Source organism: Merops nubicus, unplaced genomic scaffold, assembly GCF_000691845.1.
Source record: "Merops nubicus isolate BGI_N331 unplaced genomic scaffold, ASM69184v1 scaffold8896, whole genome shotgun sequence".
In the NCBI taxonomy this organism is placed as follows: domain Eukaryota; kingdom Metazoa; phylum Chordata; class Aves; order Coraciiformes; family Meropidae; genus Merops; species Merops nubicus.
Window position 1 is genome coordinate 1 of NW_008612878.1, and position 13654 is coordinate 13654.

At 39.5% G+C, this 13654-nt stretch overlaps 1 protein-coding gene across 1 annotated transcript; it reads left to right on the plus strand.

The window, feature by feature from the left end:
- Positions 1–1523: 1523 nt before the first annotated feature.
- LOC103774296 (SH3 domain-containing protein 19-like) lies at positions 1524–13572 on the plus strand (the record flags this gene model as incomplete). The annotated part of the gene is made up of 10 exons (XM_008941688.1): positions 1524–1582; positions 3948–4212; positions 5510–5578; positions 5769–5895; positions 6844–6963; positions 7274–7404; positions 9775–9833; positions 11367–11586; positions 12412–12622; positions 13502–13572. Coding segments are annotated over 10 exons (1332 nt in total), but the record flags the coding sequence as incomplete, so codon positions are not given.
- Positions 13573–13654: the final 82 nt, after the last annotated feature.

Here is a 13654-nt window from a genome sequence, read left to right on the forward strand (position 1 = left end):
GTAATGGCAAAGAATCTTGTGGAAAACACAGCCAGTAAAAAGATCAAATCAAAAGCCCTCACTAGATGGACAGCTGCCAACAAATGCCTTTGTGGCTACTTCTGCTAATAGGATAAAGGGTTTTTTAAATGATGCAATTGGAGGGACAATTCATAGAGGTCTCACCTTTTCTAGGTGATGCTGAAAAAATAATTTCCAATGCAAGATGTTAAATAACATTTCATACAATGCAACGGCAAAAATTCTACAGTGTCATCCAGGTTATTGTGACAGGCATGTGTAAGCTTCAGAGGATCTTTTTAAGAAAAAGACTGCATCAAATCCACTGAAAATTTTAATTTTATCTTTGGGAAGAGAAGAACTTCTGTGCTTCTAAAACTAGTCTTGTTAGTCAGTGGAAGTGAATGACCAGCAACAGCAAAAAATGTTGACCGTAAGCAGCAGTTGCCACAGATTTCTTCCTTTTCACACAGAAGAGGAGAATTTTTAGTATGATAACATCCCCATCTGAAAGTGGCAGGGTTTTTTCTTTCCAATTGGATTGTTAGTCAGGAACATTCGTTCGGGGACTTAATCAAGGATTAAAATTTTGTCACAAAATACATCTGGGTATTTTCTAGGTGGGAAAACTCACGGACATTGTTTACCAGTTCCAAGCAAGTGTATCCCTAATTAAGTAAACAAGACTGTTCAGATCTAATTAAAATTACTGGTTCAAGGAGTACGGTTTTGAACCCAGACTCAGCACTCTGATTCTCCATGCAGTTCCCCAAGCAGCTGTGCTTGTTCAGCAGAGCTGGCAGTACCTTCCAGCACTGGCATGAGAATGAGCAGCAGGAGGCAGTGAGGATGGTAACTTCTTACTCCATAAATGTGGTTCAAACCCTTCAGACATGGCACATGTTCCCCTCTGCAGACTCTGCTGCAGGGTAGTAATCTCTGGCAGGGTCAGGATGGGCAGCTGGGAGGAGTGACGCCTTAATCTGCCAAAGCACAATTCAGGGTTTATCTGTTAGATCTCTAGGAAGCATACTTAGTCACCTTCTTTAATGAGAGTTAATTTCATGAGATGTTGTCCTGTGCGAGTTGCATCAATGTGATGTTTTCTACTTTGAGCCTGTTCCGAGTGTTTCATCTTTCAAAATGACATCAAAATTGATAAAGCAACTGCAGCAGTTGGAATCCTATGGACAGTGGAATTGTACATTCCTATGGCTCCTGAATTTGGCTTTTAAACCCTGACTCCCCTGTTGTAGGAAAAGAGGGCTGGTTCATACTTAATGCACAATTGGAGCTGTGATTCAGGTAGCCAGACAGGTTATTTACACCTCCCTCTGTGTCCAACAAGACTTGAAAATGCTAGAACATGCCATAATACTTATTAGTTTATTCCCAGATCTCCAGAAGGTCTTGTTTTTCCTGTCTGTAAGATATAATTTAATACAAGAAATGTATCTTTTAAGCAAGATCATATTTGGTTCTTAGGCTTAAAGAAATGCCTTTTTACTTTTGAATCTTTGTAGGAGTTGGATCATTCTGAACAGGGTGGAGTGCCTCAGCTAGAACCTGTACTACCCCCAAGGTAAGTGCAATTCTTCAGTGACTCACTTAAAGGTGGTATTTCTGAGTTGGTTTGCCTACGTAGTCTCAGTGTAGACACCACAAGCTCTAGTCCTAACTCAATAAGCTTGGGTAGGTGGTATGCTCACTAATAAATAGGCAAGACCAAGTTGCTAGCTGATTAATACTTGTTTGTACATTATCGGTATGAGCAGGGAGATTATAGGAGGACAGCTGTTTGGCTCTTCAGCTAATGTACAGTGGCTGCTGACAGTCATTCCTTTCTGCATCTTTAACCTTTTCACCCACAGCTGAACGTAGAACATCTCCTTCTGCATGTTGCTGACCTTTTGATCAACAGCACTTGCTCTTGTGACTGGCTTTGAGTGTTGAAGGAATGGAGGTGGCAGATGCTGCCACCCTGGAAAGGGTCGATGCTGGGCCAGCACCTTCCCAGGAGTACTGGCTGATTTACACTGTTCACTTCAGACCTAAAACACCTGCAAAAGTACAGAATCAATGATAACCTTGGGGTTTTTTATTCTGTTGAACCAGCAAGAACGGGTGTCTGCAGAGACAAAAGTAAAGTAGCTGGACCAGCCTTAAATTCAGGTCCACTTAATGCCAGAGACAAACTGGAGGGAGATAAGGCATTGGGTAGCTAGCCCGCTAGATCTCAGCATCTACACTCTTAACCTGTGGGTTTAAACACAAGAGTTTGCTCTGTTGTGTCAGGACAAAAGAATCTGTCAGTTATTAAACTTATTTTACCAATAATAATAAGTATTCATTAACAGGAAAGAATGCAGCTATGCCCACAAGGAACCACCCCATTATTGCGCCTCATGGGCTTGTTACTTTCTGGTTAGTGTAACAGCATTCTTGATTCTCTCAAAGGTCTCAAGAAATGCAGTAAAGGTTTGTGTTGTGCTTTCACTCTTCTGCTAAAATTGATTTTTATTTTTTTTTTTTTTTAAGTAAGCAATAATAAATCTCTGAATTGCTTGTTAGGGTTTTCTCATTGAGTTGTCTTACAAACATACGGGTGGGTTTGTTTCCAGATCAATGCAGCCTAACTGGGAATTTCCCCTTTTGTTAATATGACAGATGCTTAGTTTAAGATGAGGCCATGAAAGGGGGAGTGGTGGAAATTGAACAGAATTGGAAAGGTTTTTTTAAATTTAAAAAATAATCCATACTCCAACAGTAACAGAGAACTCTTACCAGGAGCACTAATGTCTTCTCAAGTGGTGGAAGATACTCACAAAATATATCAGGATACTCCAAAGATTCAGTAATGCACGTTTGTTGTGGTTGATAATTTTTACAGATCCTTGAGGAATTGATGTGAGCAAATAATTATGCTGAATTACACTATATAAAAAAAAAAAGCCAATTGTAGCAGAAACGTGCAGCCACTGGCCGAAGATTTACCAATAACAATCAACCAACACTCTATTTTTGGAATAGTGGTAGTGTCAGGGTTCTTAATAACAGAAAGTCAAGTTTTATCTACACAACACTTGTTTATAGTAAAAGTTATTTTTAGTTAGCAAAGTATTGATTTGGCCACACTCTTTGATTCTAAAAATCGTGATTTGTATGTACTGTGTAGGCAGCTTTTTTTTTTTTTAATCAGTGCTAAGTAAGAGAGGTTTTACAAACATTTTTTAATTTTTATTTTATTTTTTTTTAAATTACCACTGTCACTTACTAGTCTCTGATTTTGGTTTCTAAATTCCTGGTACAGTAATGAGAGTGTGGTACCTCCAGCACTGCCAGAAAACTCAACTCCAGAATTTTCACTGGTGTTTCCTTTCTGCGGTAGGCATCTGTTGCATAAAAATGGTAAATTCTGCTACTGATGTCATTGTACAGAGTGATGTCATATGTGTTGAGTTTTAGCAGAGACCCAAAAGTCACTTCAGGTAATTGACAGCATAGAGAATGAGCTGGGCTGATTCCTGAAGACCAGTGAGGTCAGCAGAGCTTGTCAAGGCTTTCCCTAAAGCTCTCCACTAGAACTCCGTCATGAGGCAGCTTCAGACAAGGTGGATTGATGAAAGAAATTTTGCTTATGTACTAGGCTCCCAAGAAAGCTGGCAGGATGTTGATAAGAAAGAAGTGAGCATGCTTGGAAATAAGTAGTGAAAGGATCTAAGGACTTGATCATCCAGTCCCAGTATCTGAAGAGTTTTTGTTGTCCATATGTGGACATTGTGAAAAAAGAGTTTTTCCCAGAGAGCTTTGGACACTACACACTCTGCAGCCCAGACCAACGTGAATCGTGTTTACTTACTGCATACTCCATAGCTAGGGCTGTGGTGGAGTCCAAGGTGGGGGCTTACTAATATGCTTATTTCTCTGATGGTTTGTCCAATTTTTAGGGCTGTGGATGGAAAAATTATACCTGCTCGACCTCCTCCACCTAAAGGTGTTCCTGGAAGGCCACCTCCTCCAAAACTCTCTGCAACCAGGAACTCCTCCCATAAGGATGCTCTATCACGATCTACTTCTGACATAGCTCCTGATAAAAAACCCAGCAAGTTCAAATTGGGACCCAAGAGAGCAAAAAGTCAAGTCTTTAAAAATCCAGATCCAGCATTACCTCCTAGGCCTAAACCAGGTCATCCTCTCTACAACAAATACATGGTGAGAGTTCAGATATTGTGTCTGAGACCTGTTCTTTATAAAACAGTGCTGATTAAAATAGTAGTGAAAAAGGTAGTAAGGTAGGTTACTATGATGTGGCTTGCACAGTGCATCTATCAGAATAATCTTCCTTAGATAGAAAATACTAACAGATAAATAGTAATAAGCACTGTAACATAGTACTGGAGAAAGCAATATATACATGCAAGTAGTGAGATGTGTGTGTATTGTTCCATGTATATATCTGTGTTTACACCTTTTGGGGTTTGGGGGTTCTTTTTATAGTCACCAGTTCTGAATTCTGTTACATCACATAAAATGATGCTAAATAATTCTGTATGTAAATTGTTTTTCCCCATACATGTCAAAATGCTTAAGAAAATTTGGGCAGTATTGGAACCTAAAAAGTAGTTCACCTTGCTTAATCAAGCCTGCAAAGAGCAAGGAATAAAACAACACTAATCTTACATTTTCATCCTGTTGATGCCATCCCTTTTCAGTATAAAAATGTTTCTTTTTGGTATTGCATGTGTTGTTGATCCATTTAATACTTCCTAACGTTACAGATTAAAAGGAGAGAGTCTTTCCCCAGATACTTGAAACTGGTTTAGTGATCAGAGCTGGTAACTGCTTGAAGCAGTGCTTTGGTCAAACAAACCATGCACACAAGTGTGGCGTGAACAACGACAACATTCAGCATGAAGTGGAAGCTTTCTGTTGCCTCCTTTTTGATCTTCATTCTTGCATTTAGATTCTTGGTGGAGCAGAGGAGCAAGAAAGAGAGAAAGATGTCTCTAAGTTGATAGGAGAAATAGCTTTGAGAGAAGGGAAGTATGTTTCTTCCTCTCTGATGTAGCCACGTCTGTTTACATAGAAACATGTGATATATTTTTGTAGATGTAATTTTTTTTCTGTAGCGGGTCACTAAGTAATTCCCTGCCTTCAAGTGTTACTGTCAATGAAATATTCCTTCCTGGTTGTTTTTCCATGACAAACAAGTACATTTCTGTGTCAGTGTGCTGCTGAATGTCACGTACCCTGTGGTATGGTATCAGTTAGGTGGCTGAGACACTTTTAGAACAGATGTCAACACCTGGGTTTCTCCAAGTGGCAGTTCGTATCACCAGCAGTCTGTTCTGAATGCCTTCCAAAGGAGCTTGTCCTCTTCCATTGGACTCCTAAATTAGTTACCTGTGGTTTGACCAGTTCCATCATGTGACCATTTTCACTTGCAGTAGGAATTTCAGATGCTTAGAAGTGAAAAAAACTTTTCCATTTGCCTCTGTTTCTTTTTAAGCTACATGTGCCTCCTGGAGTTGCCAAGGAAGATTGTCTTCCCAGAAATACTGGAGAACTGCCCTGTAAGGTGAAGCATTTTTTTTTCTGCTAATAAATATTTAACAAGCAAGACTCACATTGCGTTGAAGTGTCAAGTGCTTTAGGCTGTGAATGTTACACCAAGAAATGTAATAATGGTTTATTAAATCCTAGTGTTTCTTTAATAAAAACAAAACCACCACCAAAACAAACCCAAATAATGGTGATTTGCCTTGTAGCACAGGGACATGCTGCTTATGAGGCAGAGCAACAGTAATTACTTGGAGTGCCAGAAGGGAGAGGAAACTGGTAAAGTTCCTCTGTCTCATGGGAAGATAATCACTCCTTTGGCTGAGTATCTGAAAAGTGGGCAAAAGATAAGCAAGTAGTTTTATGAAGTGCTGTACATGATAGATCAGCAAATTGGCTTTGACATACAGACTTCAAAGTGTTTTCCTCTCTCTGCATGTACAGAACCTAACCTGGTTTTAGGGCACGACTGTATTAATATTGAACAGCTAGTATAAATCGTAGCAATGAGCAGCCTTTTTGATTGTTATCAGAAACCTACATGGCTGAAATAGATTTCTATGCAATCTGTTGTTATCTGCTGTAATTTATATTATTCTGGCTTTATCTCTGTCCACGTTGGACTTTTTTTATTGGTTTTTTTTTTTTGTACGCAATTAGTTACTTCGAACGTAATTCACACACAATGATTGTCATCAGTACAGTCTAAAAATTCCCAGTGGGTGGGATAGAGAAGGTGGCTCAGCATTTCGAATGTGATTTCTGTATGTAAAGATCCCACAACAAAATTGTTGTTTCCCCTCAGCGTTACCTTGCTGTAAGGAAAAGCCAAGTGGCTCGCTCGTCCCTCTACAACGCTTGGCAGGCAGCAGATGTGCTGTTGCTGCTGAGTGTGCTGGGGAGAGTTGGGCTGGGGTGTTCTCTTACAGCAAGGGAGAGTAACTGGTGGCACACAGTACTGAGCAGCAGTACAAAATTTGGCCACAAGCGTTGCAATGAGGGCTGCTGTCAGCACTCCAGATTTCTGACCCGTGGAGATAACTGAGGCTCTGTCTGCGCTGGGAAAAGTGACATGCCTTCCCTTCCATATACTGGCTCAAAAGCAGATTTTGGTGAAAGGCATCCTGGTTTACACTGGCAGAAAGCATGCAGAATTCAGATCCACAGCTGTGTGACCAATAAAAACTAGAGTTACCTTCCAAGGTAACTCTCTGATACTGGAACAGCATTGTGCCCAAAGTCAGAAGATGAATTTAACAGTACGTAACGGAGAATCTCTGTTAGTATCTTCCATGATTCATAAACTACTTGAATTTATTGTTTGTTGTCAGGATTCAAACCACCCTCCAAAAGGTTGTGACACAAGTGCACCTCATGCTGTAGTCCTGCATGATTTTCCTGCAGGTAAGTAAATGTGAATGTTCTGGAAGCTTGCTTTTCTACAAGACTTTCAAAGGGGAATTTTCTTAGGAATCAGGGTTTAAAAATTATGAGGAAGCTCAGCCTACAAAGTCTGCACATGGAGCTGTTGAAATCCAGGGGTTTGGCTGTAGTTGGGCCAATCTTTTAGTTAAAGCTAACTGGCTTATCAAGTTTAAGACGACTTGTTGAAAACTCGTTCTAGTATTGCCTGTGGTATTTATATTAAGGTTTTACTTAGAGAAAATCAGTGAGTGTGACAACTACCATTAACAGAAATGATGCTGTCTTACAGAGCATGCTGGTGACTTGGATCTTCATTCTGGAGACACCGTTTGTCTTTTGGAGAAAATTGGTACTGAGTGGTACAGAGGAAGATGTGGGAATCGCATAGGGATATTTCCTGCCAGCTTCGTTAAAGTAGTTGTATGTAGTCTTTGTATATTTTGCTACATAAGATCCTATTGCATTTGTTTTCTGGTTCTATTTTACTATAGCTCCTGTGTGTTTAGCTCCATTCTGTATTTAGGTAATCTCTTTTCCCTCTGGCAGCGCAGAAGACATACCAACTTTTTTGCATGGTATTAGAAAGATGCTTGATTTGGCATGACCAACTGGTGTTATGGGGATTATTTTGCTGTTAATTTGAAGCTAAGTGAGAAAATCGTGGCCCCTGCTAGATTGCTAACTGAGTAGTTTCTCAGGGTCTACAGAGCAGATTATTTTTCATAGCTGCCTGTAAGAATCAGCACTCAAGCTGATTGGTCTTCGTGCCTCCTCCCTGCACGCCAACTTCTCTCATTTTCTTCTCCCTTGAACTGTGCTGGAATGGCCACTTTTCTAGTCATGCAGTGAACTAGGGCAGGACAGCAATTGGGCCCAACAAAATGTTGTGGGTTTTTGTTTGTTGTTTTTTTTGTTTTGTTTTGTTTTTCCTTCCTAGAGCTTTTGGATTTTTTTCAGTAGGGTCAATTAGCCTAAGTGGCTTAATAAGTGGCTGCTCAAATGGTTGCTGGCACAGTGCAAGGAGATCCTGTTCTTGCAAATGAGCAGCTTAAAGCAATCCTGTTCCTGATTGTGACACTTCATAGAACATGGCAGGCCAGAGACAGGTGCTGCTTTGGAGCCCAACAGCCATTAATTGAGTGCCTCATCTTAAAAGAGATACAGTATGGTTCACTGCCTCAAAAGCTGGGTCAAATCTATTGCAAGATTGAGTCTGAGGTTGAAGTCCATTTTGTCACAGTAGAGAGGGCCATTGGGCTGTCCACACCAGCCATATGGACATGGAGGAATGCTAAACTGACACCAGGGTGCAGTGAAGGTGCACGGCTGGGCATTAAAGACAGGAAGTATCTGTGTCAAGCTGGGAGAGACAGAGCTGGCAGAGATAAACACTGCTGCCACCTGAACCATGCAAAGTATTTGGTAACCATCAGAATGTAGGGTATCTGTTTAATTTGTAATGGTGTTGCTGAAGAAACAAACTAAGATTAGAGAAGTGCTGAAGAATAAAATCTGAATTCAGGGTTAGTAATAATAGAAGCATGCTCAGTTTGCTTTCACAAGAAAGATTTGTTAGCTAAATTGATGAACTTCCTCTGCACAGATGAACAATTTAATTTAAAAGCTCGTTACTACTGATGGCTAATAGAAGATTTTAAGTTAAAGCAGTGGAATGTCAAATTCAGCATTGGTACAGACAGATGCAACTTCATAAAAGCTGGGGAAGATGTATTTAGATTTCTATTTTAGTTGTAAAAGGTGGTTGTGCTTTGAGTGCAAGATTGTTTTATTTCAGCAAAAGTTAAAAGAAGAGTTGCAGTACACAAGGTTAATTTACTGAGTGAATGCTCCTGCTCATTCATGTTAGTTTTGATCTTGATAAAAGGACTCTATACAATACACTATAGTGTGTTTTGCAATATTGAGGTTGGTCATAGCTTAAGTCTGGACACATAACGATAATACACAGTTACTACTTCCCATAGAACCTTCAGAGCACCACAGAGAGTGGCTCCTCTAGCAAAAACACTGCAAAGACTAAAAAGGCAGCCTGATTTCCTCCAGTCCTTCACCTAAGCTAATGAAATACTCATGTTGATTTTTGTGGAAACTAGCTCATGCACTAGTGAGTTGTAACCCAGAGCTCCTCGCCAGGGTCTTGTAGTCTTACACATCTCACAGATAATCCTTCGTGTTGCACCAGAAATACAGTTGACAGCCTCTTATGAAAAAGGACCTGAACATTATCTGTCTGATATATCATATATATCATATCATGCATTGATTTTCTGAATTATATTTCTCCGTTTCAAGTAAGATTTGAGACATAATTTTGTTTGGAGGACAGCTGGCTACCAAAGCCCAGAAAGGATAAGTGTAAACAATAATTTTGTCTATTGTGATATATTGTGCTAGTAAATAATAAAGAGCAATTACCAAGGGAAAGTTGGGAGCTAAATGCAACAACATGTAGTAGCATCCAGTCCCATATTCTGTCAATCAGTCATTCCACAAGTGGGAACAGTAAACCAGCTTCATAACAGAAAACATTAAATAGTGCTCCCTGGTTGCATGAGATTGGAAAAAAATAGAAATTAGGCCTACAAAATCAAAGTCTACATGAATATGGTCATATATTACAGCATGCCAGCAACTAGAGAGTGTCACATGGAGGTCATAACTGGAGCTGTTGCTTAGCTGAAAAACAGATTATATTAACCAACTTCAAGTTTATTGTAGCTGTCATGAGCTTGAAAGGGGATGATTTTACTTATTTTGTTGTCTTATTAGATTGATGTTCCAGAAGAAGGCAACAGGAAAAAAACACCCTGTTCATCACGATGTATTAAGTGAGTCAGATATATTTTACTTTCTTTCTCATGTTGATTTACTAGGCAGTAAAAAGAAAGGTAACTTAGAAGGCAGGTGTTATCTTTGCTGAGGTTAATAGGGTTAAGTTTCTTCACCAAAATACATTTTAAAAATTAAGCTCTCAAAACTGAAAGTTTGTGATATTTTAATAAGATTCATAGTCAGTCTTGTTAGAAGAGCATGTCCCATTTTCATTTTTCATGAAAACTGGATACAGAAACTGTGAACCAATCTGATTAACTCAGCATTGTACTCTTCTGTCTTTGTTCATGGCCTTGTTACTTTCTTCCAGTATCTTCATAAGATGTAACATGGCAGGGCTCCTACTCATTTGAAAGAACAAGATGAAACACAACAGCATACAGCTGCACTTGAAGCAGAGAAATCTATAGCCTTGAAGTGTATAACTATACAGGTCAATCTGAAGTTACCCAGATCAAATTATCAAATGCACTGCAGGCACTTTCATTTCTGATTTGCAAACAACTTGTACTAAGATCTGCGGGCAAGGAACAACTTTTCATGCTGTTTTTCCATCAATGATTTATTGGATTTTGTAATCCTTCAATGCAGCAATTAAAGCAAATTGAGGCAGAGGTAGGAACTTCTACTATCAATGGGATCATTCAGTTTGTTCTTCAGATGGAGCTTGGCTTGTTTTAAACAAAACTGTATTTTTAAAAGCTGCTGCTACAGCTAAGGAAGAAACGGAAAGTGCTGACTCTCTCCTGAAGCTTTTGCAAAGATATGGGTGGGGGATGAGGGAAGGAAATAAGCTTCTTACATTGGTTATGTGCTATGATGATATAGAAGATTGCCTAGTATTGCTATTTTCCAAAATGCCATTTCTGATAAATCAAAAATTTTCTTAGAGTAATTTCTGAAACTTATTGTATTAGTCTATTAAATTATTAAATCTATTTAAATAAGGAAAAAATAATTTATTTTCTTGGTATTATACCAAATTATCTAATATGTATCAGATGTATTGGTATTTCATTCTTCAGTAGGCAAGTTATTTCCCCACAACTGGGATAGATTTTACAGAATAAAGTTTAAAAAATTAGCTTCCCTCTATGAAACCTCCATGGATTTGGGACAAATAGATAATACATACCCCACACACCCACGTTTGATTGCATCTTAATTGGATGCTAGCTCACAAATAACCCATCAAACTCTAACCAAAAGTTTATCAGGACACTTACTTGGATATAGGCAAAATCATAAAAGTGGACAGGTATCCCAGGAACAAAGTGGTTGTTTGGAAGAGTAATGGGGTCTTTTGCAAAACACTGTAACAGCCAGGAACTGCTGCAGCCACCTCCTCCAGACTCCATCTTCCACAGAAGGCAGAGACGAGAACCAGGGCTAGACCCCATTGTTCTACCTGTTCTATCTTTGATCTTTTTAATTAAAGATATCAATCTATATTTTGCACAATGCTGCCTCATTATTAAGTGGACAATAACAATAAATAACCAAAGTAAGTTTCTTTTTTGTTTGTGCAGAGGCCCAAGATGCGTAGCACGATTTGAATATATTGGAGATCAGAAAGATGAGCTCAGTTTTTCAGAAGGTGAAACTATTATCCTTAAAGAATATGTAAATGAAGAGTGGGCCAAAGGAGAGCTCAGAGGCACGTCTGGAATTTTCCCCTTGAACTTTGTGGAAGTAATTGAAGACCTGCCTGGAACAGGTATGAACATGTTTGCAAAAGAACTTGGTTTTGTACTGCATGTGTAGAGGCAGCACATAGGCAGAAAGTCCAAAAGGCCAGTGAATGCAGGGAGGAGGTAAAAAGGGACACACACACACACACACACACACACACACACAAAACCCAAAACCCTAAAATCAAAACGAACAGTAGAACTTCTAGAGAAGCTCTTCTAAATAACCACTTGGAATATCTAAAATCTCTATAATGAGTAAATTTTGAGTAGTCATTGCTTCTATTCCAAGTTGTGCTTTATTTATGTAGGTGCAGGAGCAGCACCGAAGAACAAGGTGGAGGTTTCTTCTTCCCTTCCTCAGGTAATAAAATTTCATAGGTGAGCGCCAGAATTTACATAGTGGTTTCATAGATTTACACAGACTTTCTCTGACAATGTCAGATGAGCTGCACAATTTTAAACCTGAATGTAACACAACTGCCACAGCATGCAGTGCTGCCTGGTTACATGTCAAATTCTGACAGTTGGCCTAAACTGATTGAATTCATAGCTCTGGCAAATTAACTGAAGTAAATTTTTATCCTTTGTGCTTAAACAAATTCTTGTTAGCTCTATTTTAAGTATTGCTGCAGTAGTCTAATTTTTGAATTTATTAATCCTGTCCCTTGCCACCAATGATCCAAAGGAATGTGTCTGAGCCTAGAGGAAATTCTATAGGCATTGCTGAAATGCCATTCTAGTCTACATCTGCAGTGACACTATTGTATCAGAGAAAGTCAGGCCACCCCTGTTCTCTACAGCTGCTTTCACCAGTAGCCATCAGCTCATGGGCTTCGTTAACACTTCTAAAATTAATGCATTTCTTTTGTCACTTGAATAGAACAACAGACGCTCAGTAGAGTGGTGTGAAGCGCTTCACGATTTTACAGCAGAAACCAAAGGTGATTTATCCTTTAAAAAGGGAGACTTCATCCAGATACTGGAACAAGTAGATTTGGAGTGGTATAGAGGAAGACTGAATGAAAAGGAAGGGATTTTTCCAGCTGTTTTTGTTCAGACCTGCTCAGGTACAGTGCTCCTACTAGACGGCCGTTCACTACTCCTTGTGTTGTGACAGTCGTGACAGAGTTCGGGGAGAGCACGGCTGTTACTTTGCATGAACAAGCCACACACAGCACCACAGTCCTTACTCTCCTAAAGCTGAGCTAAGTGTCGACCCACCCTCTCTAATAATGGTAATATAATTCTCTAGTCAGTAATCTGGGAGGTGATGCACATTCTGGGATTCCACACTTTGGAACTTGAGGTATGGTTTAGGCATAAGCAAAATAGGACCCTTCAGCTTCCTGCATTAGGAATTCAGGAGTACAAAAGATGAGGGGGAGCCAGGTTCTCCCTCAGCTGAAAAAAGCACTGCCAAAAAGCTGGTAGAGCTGTAAATAACTACAGCTGCTGCATCTTAGCAAGGAACAAACGCTGCTTGCTCTACTTGAGCTTCTGTTAGGTACCCAGATCAATTCAGTCCAAAGCTTCAGAGAAGAGATGGGAAAAAAATGAACTAAAATCACAATTTTGAAATAAATGCCACCTAACTGGCAAAGAGCACACGCAGAGTGCTGCTTCATCTCCAAATACAAAGAGCAAAAAAGGCCATTGGAAAACACAAGTGAACTCAATTTAGTCCTCTTAGAAGCAGAACAATGACAACATGTTAGTACTGTAAAATGGAATAAAAATCTCCACTGACACTGTTCAAGTAGGAACTGAACTTTGAATTTGTGACTAGCAGTAGTAATTTCAATTTGTTAAGTAGCAGTAGTAAAAACATCTGGGCACCCTGTAGTGCACTAATGGGAGAAAACATGAGAGTGACAGGCAACTTCTCCAGAAACAGATTTGTTTTCACTCCAATCCAAATAATTTGTCTCGTCTGTGTTCTGCAGCCAGAGGAGTGCTGTCACAGTCTGGAGGAGGGAAGAAAGGAAAAGCCAAAGCTCTTTATGATTTTCATGGAGAAAATGAAGATGAGCTTTCCTTCAAAGTAAGTGACTCTCTTAGTCCCATTTTCCAAAAGGTCTTACGCTGCTAAAGAAAGCTAAAAAATAATCATAGAATCATAGGGG